The sequence below is a fragment of the Dermacentor albipictus genome, chromosome 1, assembly GCF_038994185.2.
Source record: "Dermacentor albipictus isolate Rhodes 1998 colony chromosome 1, USDA_Dalb.pri_finalv2, whole genome shotgun sequence".
Classification (NCBI taxonomy): Eukaryota; Metazoa; Arthropoda; class Arachnida; order Ixodida; family Ixodidae; genus Dermacentor; species Dermacentor albipictus.
The window spans coordinates 183,923,314-183,942,008 of record NC_091821.1 but is presented as its reverse complement, the minus strand read 5'-3'; the positions used below and the strand labels follow the sequence as shown (position 1 = coordinate 183,942,008).

Below are 18,695 nucleotides of genomic sequence, written 5' to 3'. Positions count from 1 at the left end.
GACATGGATGTTCTGCATGCTGAATGCCACTTTAGAAACTAACAGCATGTATGCAGTGTCAGCAGTCATAGATGCAGATGCCGGAAAGGAAGGGCCGAGAACGGAAAGACATACTGGCCACAAGGCGCTGGAGCATTAAGCAGCATGCAAGAAGAGACGCCTAGATATTTTAGGGCCGTCTACGAGCGAAGATGACTAGTTCCAACAGGAGGTCGGTTCCGAAACCTGCCAAAACAGTCGCCTTTGTTCGCTGCTAATGTATGATGATAGGCCATTTAAACAGTGTATTGTAAGGGACATGCAGCTGGGCACGTTCACGCATGATTCGCAACACAAGTGCACTGGTGACAGCACAGGCATATCCATATAGGTTAGTTTGCTTCTGCAGTGAATTCGTTTCTACCTTACCTTTAATAAAAATGCACAAGCCCTTCGAAGCACTTGCGGCGCACCGCAATCTCATGTACAGGTAACAGGAGTTCTTAGGATAAGAGTCACTAATACCAATCCACAGCGCGAGCGACTTGCAATGTTCGTGAGCAGAAAAATAAGTCAACGTTTGTGCGTTTGACAAGAGCATGGAGAAGCAAATAGGTAAGTTCCTATGTTTCACGATATTTGGAAACTGTTCAAGACATGTGGGATCTCAGATAAGCTTCAGATAGGCATATTTTAGTATTTCAAGTTATATACATGCCCAACCGACTATTTCTTGATCCCCTTCGAGTTCGATATATCTGGGATAGACTGTAGTAATTAGTATCTAATAATTTCAAAGGGAATAGTTGTAGGATTTGCATAAAACCTTGACATAAGAGCCAGATGTTGCAAAACTCAAGAAAAGTCGGTTTACAAAAAACAACGGAAACAGGTTCATCTCAGGAGTTAGTTTATTTTCAAAGTGCCATTATTCAGATATCTTCCAGCAAAAATGCAAACTTGACATTTTTTGCACCTCCAGCAGCACAGAAAATTTTGTTTACAGGCTCATGCTCACTGTTGTGCTTCATTTTACAAAAAAATTTGTGGTGTTTGTGGCAACAAGAGGATTCCACATTACCCTGTATTGCATCGTTGTGACGCTGTGAAGTACTGCGACTTTGCCTTTCAACACCAGCACTTTATGATGTGTTGTGCTAATACAGTTTGGTGCTTTCCATTTACACGCAAGCTTAGCCACTTTTATTCAGCAAGTGCACAGACTAACTTCACAGGCACACTCGCCTCTTTTGCGGTCCTCAGTCTAGCTTGGGCAAATGATCTGGGGCCCGCTCACCTGTGAACTGCAAACTCAGAATGGTTCATCGTCCACCACCGCGCCTGCCTTTAGGCTGCTAGGCCTAACCAGCACTGTTTCACCAGGTGTCGGCCACCGAAGTGATTAGTGCCGCAGGTGCGAACTATATGCAAATTTCGACTTGAGGGGGGCTTGACAGCAACTCGAATTTCGCCTCAAGGTGTGGTTTCACGGCAATGCCGCCCGTATTGCAGTAAAACCACCTTTAGAGCGAAGTTCTCCACCATTAGCGTCACCAAAGAGGAGGGAAACAGAGCAGCTGGCTGTAGAGCAAAGTTTTCCATCATTAGCAATGCTGAAGATGTGAAAAACAGAGCAGCTGGCTGAAGATACAACACGAACAATTCATGCATCTGCGAATAGAGAGCGTTTCTACAAAGGTTGGGCATTGTACGCAGTTATTTCTGAAAATCCTACATACATTTCCTTTTTTTTTTTTTCAGTGACTATTCTTTCGAGAATAAGGTCTGCCTAGAACTAGGTGCAAGTTCTTTAAAAATTTTGAATTATTGGTGTCGATACAAACATCGTTTAAGAAAAGCTTTAAAAATCAGGCATTTCCCAAAAAATATAGTAAAAGTCTGCAGGCGTGCACTTAATATGTATTCAAAGCATGAAACAAAAGCATTTTTCCATTCCACTCCTTTCAGAATGCAGCAACTCAGGGCCCCATGCTCGGGGCAGAACGCCATGCCACTGAGCCAAAATGGCGCATGCACTTGACTCCTGTGATAAAATCATGATGGACACTACCTCTTGTATTGGATTGAAGTCTGGGTCATTCAGGTTCCGCAGGAACCACAGCAGGCCAGGCCGCAGCACCTCACGCAGGAGCAACACAAATGAGGCAAAGTAGAAGACGTACACCATGCCAACCAGCCAGTGCAAGAACATGAATGTCCCAGGTGCCAGCTGGAAGCTGGACTCTCGATCTGACAAAGTGGCATCCAGCATACTCTGCAAGGAACAAAAATGCACATGTTCATTACGTGCCAAAGTTGCAATGTGGACACTGCATGTCAGTATTACAGTAGCAATGCAAAGTAAATTGTTGAAGCCTAAGCTCACTTAATTAAAGCAGACAATTCTTAAGAAGAAACTCGAAGGAAGCATGTGAATATGTTTAAGAGGGGTGACTTTGACGAGTAAAGTGCATGAACTTGAGTGCAGTGGTTTGTGGAAAGACAAAAAGAAAGACAACAATCAAAAGTTGAGCACAAGCACACAAGTGACACGAAAACAAATAAAAAAGAAACCAATTGCTGGAAACCATAGAGCTCCAAGGACACCAACCGCTGGGAACCATCGAGCTTCAAAGAGGCAAATCCTGGAGAACCACAAAGCTCTGAAGAAAAAGGCATAAAGAAAAAAGGAATGCAGAAAGTTGCAGGGAAGCCACGTAAGAAGAAGGTCGGCCACCGAACTAGGCGCTGAACAGGTGCCGTCAATTTTCGGACCCAAGCCGCAAGGACTTACCCGACCAAGACAACCAGTCAAGGGCCGGCCAACACCTTCCTATTACAAGACACTTTCAAATTTCTCCAGGCCACATAATTCTACCACAAGGCCTGTAGACTCCTGCATCCATGGGCGGAACGCAAGGGGTTGGGTTGGGAATACGAGCTTTCAGACAGCTGCCTCGCCAGAACCTCCCTTCCTCTTGGCGCACCATCTTTGAAACTGATGCTGTGCCTGCCTTTTCTCGGCCAACTGAAGACAACTATGTGCTAGACATCTCCACTCTGTCCCTCAACTAAACCACTACTTGGGTGAGCTCAGTGCCCAGTCCCTCATCGTCTCGACCCGCCTGTCCTGCAGTGGTGAACTGCTTTGTTTTAATGTAAAAAAAAAAAATTATGCAGTTTTACCTGCCAAAACAACGATTTGATTATGAGGCATGCCATAGTGAGAGACTCCGGAAATTTGGACCACCTGGGGTTCTTTAACGTGCACCTAAATCAAAGTACACAAGTGTTTTCGTATTTCGCCCCCATCAAAATGCAGCCGCGATGGCCGGGATTCGATCCCGCAACCTCGTGCTTAGTAGCCCAGCACCAAAGCCACTAAGTAGCCACAGCGGGTTTTGTTTTACTGCCCGTTGTTCCCATTTGCTTCATGTTAGCGTCTTGCTGAAGTCATTGCCATTTTCTTTCTCTTTAATGTGTGCATTAAATGTATTGTGAGTCACATGTGCTTGCTTTGCACTCATTTGGATACTACGAGGTTCTGCCTCAGTGACCCATCGCATAACTAAGATCCTGAATCACAGTGATCCATAGAAATGAAGTTTCATAATTACAGCTGTACCCAAATACTGATTACACAGACTAAGAAGCATTAAAACAAAGAGGCAGAGCTACAAAACACTGTTACAGCTGAAAGCTTTGTTTTATGCCCATCTGTAATTCTGAAATGTTCACCTGCTAGCACCTGCCAAATCCTTGTGCTATCACAAAAGCTAGCATTTCACCTAACTCATTAAAACAGTGTTACAGTACACAGAATAACTGCATGAGCCACATGCCCTTGAGATATGACATTAGCCTTCCATCAGCCAATAGAAAGCCACACCCTTCATTCTTTTGTTAGTGTTATGAGTGCTCTTCTGCCCTTTGGTAGTTAGTTTTCTGTGTACTATATCTTTTTAGCACTTATAGGGCCTGCCTGCTCAACACAGTGCTGATTTCACAAATAGCATAATTTGTGTGGTGCCAATTTCAGAAGCTATTGAAGGGGCAGAGGTTTTGGGGTTGGTCATGCTCTTCGCACAAACACACATAACCTATACACACAGCACTGCTCTTACAAACACAGCCACAATGCTATGTCACGCTCATAATGCGCATGTCATTTGTGACTTGGAAGTAGTACTAGGCATGCAGCATTAAAAAAAGGAAAGCCACACAAGATACATGGCGATTACAGTTGTGGAACAAAGATACGCCCCAAAGGGTGTAAACTGCTTTTGGAGTGTACTGGAGTCAAGTGGCTGCATAACAGTTACATCACAAGCCCCCCCCTTTGTGGCACAGCGGCTGCACACTCCAATCCATGCTTCACAGTCCACAGCACATCTGATGTTCTATGGTCACGTACCAGTGTCCACTTGAACACCTGTAAGGTGGTGCCACAAGGGACGATTGTGGTTGTTAGCGCAAAACAGCAGGAATGAGCTGATGACAAGGAAGTTTGTCAGTCTTTGTTATGATGCGAAGAAAGATGAAGAGTTGTAGATATTCAGTTTGTAGGTTTTATAATTTTTCTGAACTTTAAATTACGTAATAGACTAACACATCAAGCAAATAACCCTAGCACTGACCGATTTATCTAAGTGTCACAATGAATGACATTGCAGGCAGTGCGTCTGAGGCAGGGACATTTACATGTGTGACCTTGACTCTCTGACGGCATGGAGGGCTCCCTAAAGAGGAAAGGCATTCAAGCTTTCGTTTGAAATTTTAGGTGTTTTTGCACCGTACATCAGTTTGATAATTTGCAGACAGAATTGTCAGCACGTGAGCTACACACCGCACATCTATTTCATTGCCCGAACCTGCTGAGAGGCCCATTAAGCAATTGCATCCTCATGAAGAGCACTTGCAGCCTTTATTTCAATGTTTCCCAAAACTCCACTTACCCCAATATGTTACACAAGTTTTAGATGCTTGACCAATACAACAGTACCAGTACAAACTTAATTCAACACGAAATTTTTATGCCTCAAAATGAATTATGCCAAGAACAGGCGCCGCAGAAGCAAAGAAAGCACGCACCAGGGAGCAGACATCGAGCCACCAGCCGCAGACCAAGGGAAACAGCCCAATCTCGACTACAGAGAGCAGGGCCACCTTGACCACCACATAGCAGAGGCCCAGCAGGCGCTGCGTCCTGCGCAGCTTCACCAGGGCTGCTAGGCCATGCAAAAATACCAACACCACGCCCAGCAGCACATAGCCACACAATGTGGTCAGGAGGCCCTCAAACTGGGACACAGCCACCTGTAAAAAATATCTCCTTTTTAGTACTCGGTACAGAACTCATTCGAACTTCATTCCAGTAAGGCATCTTTGCAGTAAGAGATTTAGGACTCGACTACATTTCTCCCAAGTATCAGAGCCCCTTCAAACATTACAAGCAGGACCATTCCAAAACTGATCCAAGGGTTTACGAGACCACCATTAACAATTGTTATTCAACCACAAAACCAGGAATGTGCTGGAAGTATTATTGATACATGCAAGGGTAATCATGAGAATGGCACCTCACAATAAGTCAGATTGATGATTCAACAAAAAACAATTGCCTAGCATCTTGACCATATCAAGTATAAACACTGATTGCTTATATTTCAGCTAAGGAATTAATTAGTATGGAGGTGAGTACTGGTGGAATGTAGCACAACTAAGGGCCTACCTTCTGCAGTGAATTGATAAGTTTGCTGTTTACTACCTTGCAGGATTTGCCATTGGTAGCAAAAAAATTTGATACAAGCCAGCACCTTTTCTTTTTTTTCTCACTAGGTCGAGTTTTACAATATGCACAGTAAAAATGGCAAAAAAATACCAGGTGAAATGTCTGTTTGTGCACAGTGATTGTAGTGCTTCCAAACGTTCTGCGCACAAACAACCCTAGCATTTAGCAGGGTATGCTGCCACTTAAAAGGCAACATGGCAACCATTATCGCAGTGCAAGCGATAACAGTTTCTGGCGTAAATCGCACAGCCAATGCATGCATCGCCGCACACCCTGCTAAATGCTATGTTTGTGTGTACGCAGAACGTTTGGAGCACTGCTATCACAGCGCACAAGCGGCATGTCAAATGGTATTTTTGTATTTCGCAGGCATCTGCATTATACGGAAAAAAACTCAATACATAATAGATAGAAAGTTTGAAACTGTTCAATGGAATGTTTTGCAAACTGCTCTACAACTTTCTAATTGGAATATTTTGCATAACTTCATTGCTGCAGAAGTTGGTTAATTAATCTTGACTAATTATGCAATTAAGGAGAATACAAAAAATAGTTTGACTTACTCTATACAATAGTCAGCAACATGCATTCGGTTGAATTGTCTTAGAGTGCATCGCATATTTTTAAAACTCTGGCTAAAGTTGGCTGGGACAACCTGTATGCATTAGTGATCAGCGCCACCACCTTCATGCTTAGCCATATGCATAACTATGTCAGTGAGGTTATGCTGCCTACGCAACCTGACATATACCAGTTCCAAGCATAGGCTTCCAATGAAACTGTATCAGCAGTGCCATGAGACAGCATATGATAAACACCCACTCTTGTCCACCAGTACCATTACTGTCCTTATTCTAGCAGTTAAAGTACTAACCCAGCTGCATTGTTGCAACTTAAGCAATTGGACATGCAATTCCACTTTGCTATTGCTTGAGCTGGTTTTAAAGTCGCCTATATAAAAGTAGAATTAAAAGAGTGTGAACTACAGCCATGTAAATTTTGCAGCTACACTAGCAACAGATATAAAGAAAAGTTTCTCCATATGCAACAGCTATGGCATATGAATGCACTTCTATGTGCACATTTATGCACAGCTTTTCATATTATCAATCCCAAAGTAGCTCTTATTGTAGTTCTCTTTAGCCATTTTAAAACACCTGGCAACTTCATACTTCTGGCTCTGCTGCATCTTCACATACAATTCACGCAACTCTACTCAACATTCCTCAGCCCCAGGAGAATATTAGTGAGGCATATTTTGAATATAACAAATCATCACTACACTTGAAACTTGAGTTACTGTAATCAGAGGTGGTCATGAAGTATGATTAAGTTAAGCGAAAGTAATAGATTAGTGCTCAAGAATCACTAAGGCATCAATGTTATTGCGAACAGAGCCTTAATAATCGAGAAATTGAGGCAAATGCTGGACATAATTAGAGACTTCCCCAGGACATTCAAGTACTTGCCCAATGACGAAAGCACTCCTCAGTTAAATTCTGTCACTAGTACTCAACCCCTCGTTGCAAAAAATATCCTTGTATTGTATTATTAGATGAAATCAAATGCTACTTGTCTAGTTCTATCTCATTTTTAGAAAATAGAACTCATTGAAATTACCCTTGAAAACGATGCGGGTGGTCGAAAGGTTTCGTTTTCGCTCGACTCTGCGCCACCCACGCTTTCGCGTTTCAGTAGCTTCATTATCGCGTAGTGCTGCGCTGGTTTTGCTTGCTCGCTAAACTTGCACAAACTGCAAGTAGCAGAGAATTCAACTTCCATGTGATGTCGCGAGATGCCCGAATGGTTTATATGCCACTTGACTAAATAGCAGCTGCAGCAGCGAAGCCACCGCACTGTCTTGGCTCGGTGCCGCCGTCTGTCGAGTGCCAGTTTACTCACCGAGGGAAGCAAAGGGTGGCGATGGCGTATGCAACGTCACCACTCCCCCGGTTGGGTGGCGGGAGATATGAATTTTGAAAAAGGTATTCGGACCCTTCAGATGCAATTTTCTCATAAACTAAGTCTCTTCTTGGCACAAAACAAGCATTGCGAAGTTTCTGGAATGGTATTTAAACAGTCCACACCGACTTAGTGTTTGCATTTAGTGTCCCTTTGACAACATTCAAGGTGAACTCTGTTGTGTCATCGCACCAACAGCGTCTCAGAAGCACCGCTAGCGTCTAGGAAATGCCGCCAGCATCTCAGCAAAAGCTATATAAGCGCACACGCTCTGGAATAAAGAGCATTCCTTCATTGGCTCCAGTGTGCGTTGGCCTTGCTATATCACCTGGCGACGAGGATGGGATCGCGTCTGTGAGCAGCGCCTGTCTGGCTACCATTGGCACCGAGCGAAGCGAGGCGGGTAGAGTGACTGAACATGTCAAAATTTTGGGAATTCAATTCCTACGTCGAAGGCGGTGACGAAGACTTCAACTCGTATGTAGAGCGTTTCGACCATTACTGGAAAGTCATGCAAATTGAAGATGGCAACTTAGAAGAAATCCGCTTTCATCACTGCCCTCTGAAAACGCCCGTACAAGACCCTCAAGGACCTGCTGTTGCCTGCTACAGCGGAGGACAAGTCGTTCGAGGACATGGTTAATGTCTTGAAAGAGCACTACGCGCCGGGTAGCCAAGTAATAGTTGAGAGATTCAAGTTCAATCGCCGGCACCAGCTCGTTATAGAGTCCGTCTCAGCGTTTTCCAATGAACTAAGACACATGGCTGCCAAGTGCACGTTCGGGACTTTTCTGGACGTTGCGCTACGTGACCACTTTCTTGTGGGGCACTGAAACCAGGCCATTCAAGCAACGTTGCTCAAGAGAAAAGAGCTCAGCTTCGAAACAGCGTGCAACTTGGTGAAAGCAGCAGAACTCTCCGAAAGAGAGTCGAAGAGCTTCTGACCGTCCAATGGAAATCTGCAAATGAACGAAGCCATCCTCGCTGTCAGTAAGAAAAGCCGTCCACAATAAAAACCTCGGGTAAGCACACCACAAGGTTTCTGTCTTGGCGGAAATTGCTACAGATGTGGGGACAAGCACAACGCAAGTGATGGCAAATATCGTAAGGCACGATGTCACTGGTGCAAGAAAGTAGGCCATTTAGCAAAGGTTTTCATGAAGAAAAATGGCAAAGCTGTTAATGCACTCGAGGTACAGATCGAGCCGGATCACTTGCACCTTTTTCAAGTTGATTTAAACAAGCAAATTCAGAGACCCTACCTGGTAGAAGTGAAAATCGTGGGTCAACCTGTGAGCATGCATATAGATACTGCTGCAGCCGTATCTATTATCAATCAGCAGATCTACACTCAACTGTTTTGGAAGCCAGGTCTGACAAAGTGCCTTCTCGAACTGAAAAGTTGCAGTGGCACGCCGCTCAAGACGACAGAACAGACACATGTAAGTGCCGAGTATGAAGCTCAAAAGAAAACTTTGCCAGTGATTGTCCTTCCTGGAACTCAACCATGTCTACTAGGGCGCGACTGCCTTGTGCAGCTCAAATTGAACTGGAAGCATGTTTTCAACATGGAAGCAGAGCAAAAAGTAAAACTGCTGCTGCAGAAGTACTCGGACGTTTTCAGCCCGCAAGTTGGTTTGATAAAGGGCTATGAAGCGAAAATAGTTTTGAAAGAAGAGGCTTGTTCAGTCTTCTGCAAAGCTCGTCCTGTTCCCTATGCACTGAAAAATGTTGTTGAACAGGAATTGCTAGCACCCAAGGACAGAGGGATCTTGCAGCCAGTCATGCAGAATGACTGGGCCACACCACTTGTAGTAGTCCCAAAGCCTGAGCACAAGGTGAGATTATGCGGAGACTATAAAGCCACGTTAAATTCTTTCATAAAAACTGAACAGTGCCCATTACCACTCGTAGAGGATATTTTTGCAGTACTGATTGGTGGAAAAGTCTTTACAGTGCTTGATTAAACCACGGCATATCAGCAGCTGCCAGTGCATGCGGATTCGCAGAAGTTGCTTACTATTAATACACATCTTGGCTTGTTCAAGTGTCTGCGCATGCCATACAGCATTTCAAGTGCCCCGGCTATTTTTCAGTCTGTTATGGACGAGATGCTGAAGGGACTGGAAGGAGTCGTGTGCTACCTGGATGACGTCCTCATAGCTGGAGCATCTATAGAGGAATGCCAGAATCGGGTTGAGGCTGTGCTCATAATGTTTCAGCTCCACGGACTTAAGTAATGCAAGACAAATGTAAGTTTTTCCAACCTTCTGTGTAGTATTTAGGCCACGTTATTAAAAACTCAGGCGTGCACCCTTGCGAAGAGAAGGTTAATGCTGTCAAAAGCACTCCAGCACCCACAAACCAGACAGAACTAAAAGCCTACCTTGGCATGCTTACTTTTTATGCCAAATTCATGCCGAACATGTCTGCTAAGCTGAACCCACTGTACAACCTACTGAAAAAGGATCAAAGCTGGCATTGGTCAGGTAAGGAAGAACGCTCCTTCCAAGAAAGCAAGCAATGGCTGACAAGCGACAACATTTCGACCTTCTACGATCCCTCCAAACAAATAGGATTAGTGGTAGATGCATTTACCTACGGAGTAGGAGCGGTTCTTTTTCATGTTGTGAACGGCCACAAAAAGCCGATAGCATACGCTTCGTGCACCCTGACCAAAGCAGAAATGGGCTATTCACACCTAGAAAAAGAGGCATTGGCTGCTGTCTTTGGGAGAAAACGCTTTTACAAGTACATTTTCGGGCATGAATTTATGATTTTCTCAGACCATCTGCCTCTGCAAGGGTTGCTCGGACATGATAAACCAATATCTACCTCAGGAGCAGCCCGCATACAAAGATGGATGCTTTTGCTTGCAGCGTATCACTACACGTGGCTATACCCCAAAGGCAATGCAGTGGCGAGCGCAGACGCATTGTTGCGCATTCCACTGAAAAGCATGAATGACGTCAGTGACTACGTCCAATTCTTTTCGGTGACTAACGAGCTGCCAGCATCGGCTGATAAGATTTGCAAAGAAACCAGCCGTGACCGAGTCTTGTCGAAAGTACTACTGTACACGCTGCACGGATGGCTTTCAAGAGTAACTGAATAAGCGCTCATGCCATACTTTACTAGGTGTTATGAGCTATCTGTTGACAATGACTGCATCACATGGCACAACAGGGTGCTCATACCAAATCTGCTGAAATGCTTGGTACTGAAACTTTTGCACAAGGGGCACGCAGGAGAGACTCGCATGAAAATACTTGCGCGAAGTCACGTCTCGTGACCTAAGAAAACTGAGGACATTGAAAAAACAGTGAGGGAATGCACAAGTCGCCAATTAACTCAAAATGCTGTGCCATACCTTCCTATCAGTTCATGGCATTGGCCGACACGACGGTGGCAGAGAATTCGCCTTGGCTTCGCATACTGCAAACCTCATCGGTTGCTTGTTCTTGTGGACACTTACTCGAGATGGGTAGAGGTCATCTGCATATCTGTCACAAATGCAGCCGAAATGGTGGAAAAACTACGAACTATTTTCGCAGCTTTTGGACTGCCGGAAGAAGTTGTCACCGACAACAGCCCACAGTTTGTGTCATCAGAGTTCACAGTTCTCCTCTCATCGAACGGAATCCACCCCAAGACATCACCTTCACATTCGGCGTCTAATGGAGCTGCTGAACGCCTTGTTCAGACCGTGAAAAGGAACCTGAAAAAACAGTTGAAGGATGAAGAGCGAGCGGGAGTTTCCAAATCTATTCAACATTGGGTCGACCAGTTCCTTTTCCACTACAGAAACAACCCGTGTGCAGCAACCGGAAAAACCCCGGCCGAACTGTTCCTATCATGGTCATGGCTCCAAGGACACGTTCCTCCAAGGACATGGCTAACCATGCTGCACGCCGAGCTTCACAACCGTTTGGAGAAAGACGAGCGACGGCACGTCCAGCAGCCTGCTGCCCACAGGCGCGAGTTCAAAGAAGGTTACACAGTGCGGGTGGAGGGAACTAGACCAGGTGAACTGGCATGGATTATTGGTATCATCGTTAGACGAATCTGTGACTTATGTTGAGAACATACAAAACCAAAAGCAGTTCGTTCACGCAGACCACCTGGTAGAGGCATCGTATCCTGTTCCTGAGCAGCCCGTGATTTCTCTTCCTGTGCCATTCCCAAGAACTCAGCAGACGCTCTCTCTAACGGAATCTGACTCGCGTGCATCGGCGCCATCTGTCGAAGACAGACAGCAGGAGCCAGCAACGGCACAAGAAAGGGCCCTGCTTGCCATACACCTGAAGCGACTCCATCCCAATCCCCCGAACTCGACCAACCAGGCGTGGACAACGCAGAATCACCCAGGCCCATCCCTCTCCGGAGAAGCACAAGAGGGCACATGGGGAGGGGGAGTGTAGTGTCATCGTACCAACAGCGTCTCAGAATCGCCACTAGCGTCTCGGAAACGCCGCCAGCGTCTCGACAAAAGCTATATAAGCGCACACGCTCTAGAATAAAGAGCATTCCTTTGTTGGCTCCAGTGTGCGCCAGCCTTGCTATATCAAACTCTGATTCAAACCTCTTCAGATTTGCAATCAATGCTCAGAGGTGAGCACATCATGCATCCAATCATGAGTCGTTAAAGGAACACCGAAGAGAAAAATATTTTGAGCTGTATCAGTAAATTACCCTTATACAATGCCAAGAAAAGCTGTCCTAACCATGGAGGAGGCTTGGTAAGGCAGAAAAGATGCAAAAATAAAATACATTGTATTCTACAGGAGCCATAGTCTAAACTTGGCAAGTTTCCAGAACCTTTACTAAACCACAAGAGGCTAAACTTGAAAATGTGCTCTGCAATCGGCAGTATCACACCGTCATACCAGCATTTTGGTTGCAGCGCAAAAATTTTAAAACTGAACTTTGACCTTCAGTTTTTTTCTAATAATCAATCTGTTACCGCAAGATTTACCAAAATATTGTTCTGAAAGAATACTTTCATCAGTCTAAGCTGATTTACTGTTTCTTTCCAGTGCCCCTTTAAACCAACTTTTTTTTTTTATGTGTGCAGCTTGCACTAGTGGTGCAAGACTGGAGTCAACAGCGGAGCCTGTGATCACGTAGTGTTTACATGGCTTGCCAAAGTTGTTTGTAGGTTTTGCAAGGTTACGTTAGGTTTTGCTAAGTTGTTGTCGCGGTGGGCTTGACACTGGAAGATTTCGGGCAGTCGCTCGGCGACGTCGAGCATTCAGGCGCCGACTTTCATGTTCCCTGGACTGAAACTCTGGATCCTCGAATCAGTTACGTTTTGCTAAATTGTTGTCTCGGTGGGCTTGACGCTGGAAGTTTTCGAGCAGTCACTCGGCAACGTCGAGCATTCAGGCGCCGACTTTCGTGCTCCCTGGACTGAAACTCGGGATCCTTGACTCAGCGTCGGCTCTTCTCAGCTGCAGCTTCGGCGCAGTGTTCCGGATCAGCTCAGTGGCAACGCATCGATTCTCACTGGGCAGTATGGCGTTCTTCCTAGTAAGCCGCTTCTTCTTTGGGCGTCCGAACTTTCTTCGGTCTTCTCATGGCAACAGCACATACACACGAAGTAGAGGAGGTGAGAGGTGTGTCGTCACGCCGGCTGTTCCAAGCTTTTACTCACCTGTGACGTCACGAGTTCACCCTACGCACTTGGGGTGCAAGGAGGTTACGTGGCTCAGTGCTCTCCCAAGTGGTTGCTAGGCAATGTGAGGCGGCGCTGTAGGAGTTGAAGGACGATCTCGCCGCTGCCACCAGTTGAAGGGGTTGTAGGTCGGAGGGAGGAACTTGGGGGGACAGGACTAGGCGAGCAGGAATTTATTTACAGATATTTACATTAGAACAAGAGAGACATTCAACAGTCTAGCGTGGCTCCCAAATGGAGCACGCAAGACGAAGCATACAACATACAAGCACACTGCTGGTCGAGCACGATGACGAGCACCTGACGAGCACACACTAGCAGCGACAAATAGCTGCTTATATACACTCCGTGTTCCCTAGATCCCTAGGTGAGGGAAACGTTCGAGTCATCGTAGCTGGCCCGCCTTTGAGGGAAGAGGGGAGGGGGTTTACACACACACATTTTGCACAGGTTTCACTGCCCCCTCCGAGGTGAGACGGGCTTCGCAGAACTCGGGGCTTACGTCTTGAAAGGCACGTCTTCTTCCCCGAGCTGACCCCCGCAGCGTGGCCGCCGGTTCTCCATTGTATTGCGCCTCTAAATTCCAGAGCTGCCTTTCTCCTGTAGTCGCCACGAGTGTCAGCAGACTGTGACGAATCCTAGGGCCCGAGGAAAACGTACCGCAAAGCACCCTTTTGTTAGGGAAGCTCTTCTCGCTGCAGAGAGACCATGAAGACCCGGCAAATCAACCAACAATACACAGGGCGCCAAACGTGGCCAGCCCTGCTGCAGTCGCCGATTCTCCAAACGAGGCACATGGTGGATTAACGCTGCCGTAGTCTCAAGTTCTCCAAAGGAAGTTCATGGTCGGTTAGCGCTATCGTCCTTGCTGGTTCTCTGAAGGGCACCACCACCACGGATCAATCGAAGCACCTGCAGCGGGCTGAGATAGTTTTGCAGAGCAGTACCTCTGCAGGCCGATCCTAACAGCGCACAGCTGGGCTGAGTTTTCTGGTAATACTCCATGGCAGAACTAAAAGCTTAAACATCTCTGCTGTCAAAAAACTAGGCTACTACAACCATCACTGTTGATGTGCTATACATGTCACCTCTCTTTTTTACCTTCTTTATGCAATACCACATGTTTCTTTGTTGCATGTTTTTGCTACCTTCAGCTACCATACCTACTATATTGTCACAGCTACACTGCCATAGCCAGTGGACACATGTTGACATCGACAAGGCAAAGGTTAAAGCAAGGTTAAGAGAAAGCGCGTTCCACTGGAGTATGGCTGTTCCGTATATCAAATGTGACCACAAACAGCAGCTTCACTGACATGCAATGCTCTTCAACTTCCCATAAAATTCTTAAAAATAGTTATACTTTCACATATATACTATGAAATATGTAGCTTTAATATTAATCACATTTGACTTGTTACATAACAACTGTTATTAAAATTAAAAACAGCTAATTCTAAGCACAGTTACATACCATTGCATATATGCAGTTAGAAACAGTAAGTTCACTTTTTCCTGGCTACTCCCTAGGAAAGCAATCCCTAATTATCAACTGTTTTTCAATTTCTAGGAAAATGACTGAATACAACACTTCTGGAAAAGCACTGTAATCAATACCTTTGACTGTGTACTTTCAGTATAGCTCTCACATATCAAGTTCTTTTGTGACAGGTGGTTTGAAAAAAGAAAGCTTCAGCAGAAGGTAGTAACTGTTACTTTCAGAATATGACTTTCAGCATGCATGTTGCTTATTAGTGCAAATACACTCATATCTCATTATAACGAAGTTGAAGGGGGTTATATCCATTATTGCCATTTACTACAATATATGCCCAAAAGGGTTCACAATTGTAAGCATGGAAATAAGAAAATTGCTTTGCAGCAGGCGAAACTGCAACACGGCCATGCATGGGATAAAATCTGAATAAAACAACAGAAGAATCTTCAGCATGTTATAACACAAACACAACTTCTTAGCACCTGACGCGGCAGCCTTTAGATCATCATCATCAGCTGCAGCAGCAGCAGCAGCAGCAGCAGCAGCAGCAGCAGCCTGGCTACGCCCACTGCAGGGCAAAGGTCTCTCCCATACTTCTCCAACTACCCCAGTCATGTGCTAATTGTGACCATGTTGTCCCTGCAAACTTCTTAATCTCATCCACCCACCTAACTTTCTGCCGCCCCCTGCTATGCTTCCCTTCTCTTGGAATGCAGTCCGTAACCCTTAATGACAATCGATTATCTTCCCTCCTCCTTACATGCCCTGCCCATGCCCATTTCTTTTTCTTGATTTCAACTAAGATGCGATTAACTTGCGCTTGTTCCCTCACCCAATCTGCTCTCTTCTTATCCCTTAACATTACACCCACCATTCTTCTTTTCATAGGTCGTTGCGTCATCCTCAATTTAAGTAGAACCCTTTTCGTAAGCCTCCAGGTTTCTGCCCCCGTATGTAAGTACTGGTAAGACACAGCTGTTATACACTTTTCTCTTGAGGGATAATGGCAACCTGCTGTTCATGATCTGAGAACGTCTGCCAAATGCACCCCAGCCCATTCTTATTCTTCTGATTATTTCAGCCTCCTAATCCAGATTCGCGGTCACTACCTGTCCAAAGAAGATGTATTCCCTTACCACTTCCAGTGCTTCGCTACCTATCGTAAACTACTGTTCCCTTCCGAAATGGTTAAACATTACTTTAGTTTTCTGCAGATTAATTTTTAGACCCACCCTTCTGCTTTGCCTGTCCAGGTCAGTGAGCATGCCTTGCAATTGGTCCCCTGAGTTACTAAGGAAGGCCACATCATCAGCGAATCGCAAGTTACTAAGGTAGTCTTGCAAGTTACTACGGTAGCCTTTAGATAGCTGCCTTCGAAATCAATGTGATTGTTTTTCACACTCGCTTTCCACTTGGCTCATCGCGGTTGTGCAGCACGTACATGGCACACAACAAAGTGCTCCGCTGCGTGATCGTGGAGGCAAGCGAACTCTGCCAGCTCGTGGCCTCAGAGATTGCACCGTTGCCAATGCAATCTCGGATGCCACGCTCAGCTGCCAGCCCGTGCAGCTTGCTGCAGACTGAGGGAGAAGGGAATGCACAACCCAGCCATGACCCCCTGAGATTGTTACAGGGAGATCTCGAAGGCAAGGCCCAGCTGCGGCTGCCTGTACGGCCTGCCATAGAGAGAGAGAGGAGTGAATGCACTCATTTTTTACACTGCCGCAACTCTCACAGGCTTACGCACAACTCACAAGATTGTGCCAAGAAGATCTTGGAGGACACGTCCAACTGTGCCTGCCTGCGCAGCGCACCAGGCTGTAGAAGTGAATGCACTTATTTTTTAATCTTTCGCACCATCGCATGTAGCCGCAAAGCTTGGTGACGGCGCAGCTCGCACAGCCAGGCTAGGGTGCCTCGATGTCAGCGACACCTCAAGCGTGTTATCGAGGCACCCTAAGCCAGGCACGCGCAAGGGGGAGAGGTCATTGGAGAAGTGTGATAGCGAGCCACTGCATTTGCGCAGGTCCACAGCTACGCACAGCTACAGTAGTGCGGCATTGAGAGTGTTGCTAGACGGCATATTAGACGTGTGGATGCAGGAGTTCTTAAATGCGCGTGTGGAGAATTAACATCGAACCCTGCATAAAACAATGTACTCAGCATGTAACGGTCAGGAATTTTTGGTTTCAGAGACGAATCTAGTTCGTTATATTCATTAGCAGGATGATTTCACCACATTAAAACAAAGCTTTAAATACATGGATCTCTATAGGAATTTCAAGAGGAATTTTATTTACTTCCTTATATCCATTATTTCCTTACATCCAATTTCAATATAACGAGGTTTGCATGTACTGCTAGCCATGCTCCGCCTGCATGTGAACAGAAGAGTGTACCAGGCATGGTACCTGGAAAGCTCTCAGCTGGCCTACAGACTAGTTGGCCAAACTTCAGTGCATAGTTTATCCAGCATGTGCTCAACCTTTAGAAAGGCTGCCCATTTTTATGCACTAGTAAACTTTGTATCATAAGCCTGAAGATAATGCATAACAAAAGGAAACTCAATCTCTTCTATGAAGAGAACACAAAGCAATCTTGTAGAGTATGCCTGTACCACACCACTGTGGAGCAACTGCTTCTCTGCATAACACAAATATCACAATCGTTCACTTCATGGCTCCTCAAGCATTCAATAATGTTTCTTGTAAGCTCCTACTGACAGAAGTCATAGCCACAAGTAAGGCCAATGTTTGTGTGTCTCACATATCGTATTTGTTCAAATCTAGGCCAACCTCAATTCTAGGCAGACCCCAGAAACTCTGAATGTCCAAATATTTGTAAGAATTTTCTCAAATGTTAGCTGAACTAAAAAATAATTCAGTTGCAAAAAAACATACAACATTGTCTAGATGCTGCACTTTCGAAATGCCTGCAGTATCATATCAGTTAGAATTTTATTCCATGCCACCAAGATCCAGTTCACTAACGGAATAAACCAAGTAGACACGTCGAAGGCATGTCAAAGTAGAAAAGTGCGGGAACTTGTTCTGAGCAACGCCTGGGATGTGTGCAGCCTCTTCCTGCTTCGCCTGTATAATCTTCGTCGTTACAGATATTCCCTTGGCATTCAAGTTTGTGTCCTACTAAAATCAGCAACGCCGCTCCCCACCTAATGGCATCAACCTTTCTGTGGTCAGCAGCGTCTATCAGGTGCGGCCAAATCGCAACCTCAAATCTAAGCCAGCTCCCAACTTTCGTACACAACTTTTCAAAGAAAAGTATAGGTCAGCACTCCAACGAATAGAGTATTAGAAAACGTTCTTAACACAGCGACATTTTATGATGACAGCAGCTAAAAACTCGGAAGTGGGCTTGCTGTGTCCATCAAACCGCATGCACGTCCTCTCCGTTAAGCCTTCGTCTGTTCTGATCACATCATTAACAGGCTACATAGTCATTCTAAGCTTCACCCTCGCCATATGGTGAAGAAAAACGAAAACTTTGCCTTCCAACACTACTGGGTATCAAACTCTTGCTCTTGTGGCAATGTTCAGTTGAAATCCAGGTGTGTTAACCTTTATTGCAGTTTCACACTTGGTAAAGTGTGCAGGGTATTGTCCATTATGCAAATTTTTCAGAGTGGTAGCATTTGTGCATGTATATGGAGGCAACAACACTCAGTTGCACGTGATAAGGTGGAGGCATTTACCGAGATAGCCTGCTTCAATTGTAGTCATTTTGTAGAAGAAAATTCAAGAATTTTCTGCGATGGCTTGTTGCATACATTT

General features: G+C 45.4%; 1 protein-coding gene across 3 annotated transcripts in view; it reads right to left on the bottom strand.

The window, feature by feature from the left end:
• Nucleotides 1-18,695, bottom strand: part of LOC139053570 (E3 ubiquitin-protein ligase MARCHF6) — a 143,840-nt gene that overhangs the window by 46,673 nt on the left and 78,472 nt on the right. For all 3 annotated transcript variants that reach the window (XM_070530506.1, XM_070530502.1, XM_070530507.1), the window contains exons 12-13: nucleotides 5,071-5,295; nucleotides 2,051-2,254 (exon numbers count right to left, since the gene is read on the bottom strand). In XM_070530506.1, coding sequence (XP_070386607.1) covers nucleotides 2,051-2,254; nucleotides 5,071-5,295 — 429 coding nt within the window. The remainder of the gene's footprint in view (nucleotides 1-2,050; nucleotides 2,255-5,070; nucleotides 5,296-18,695) is intronic.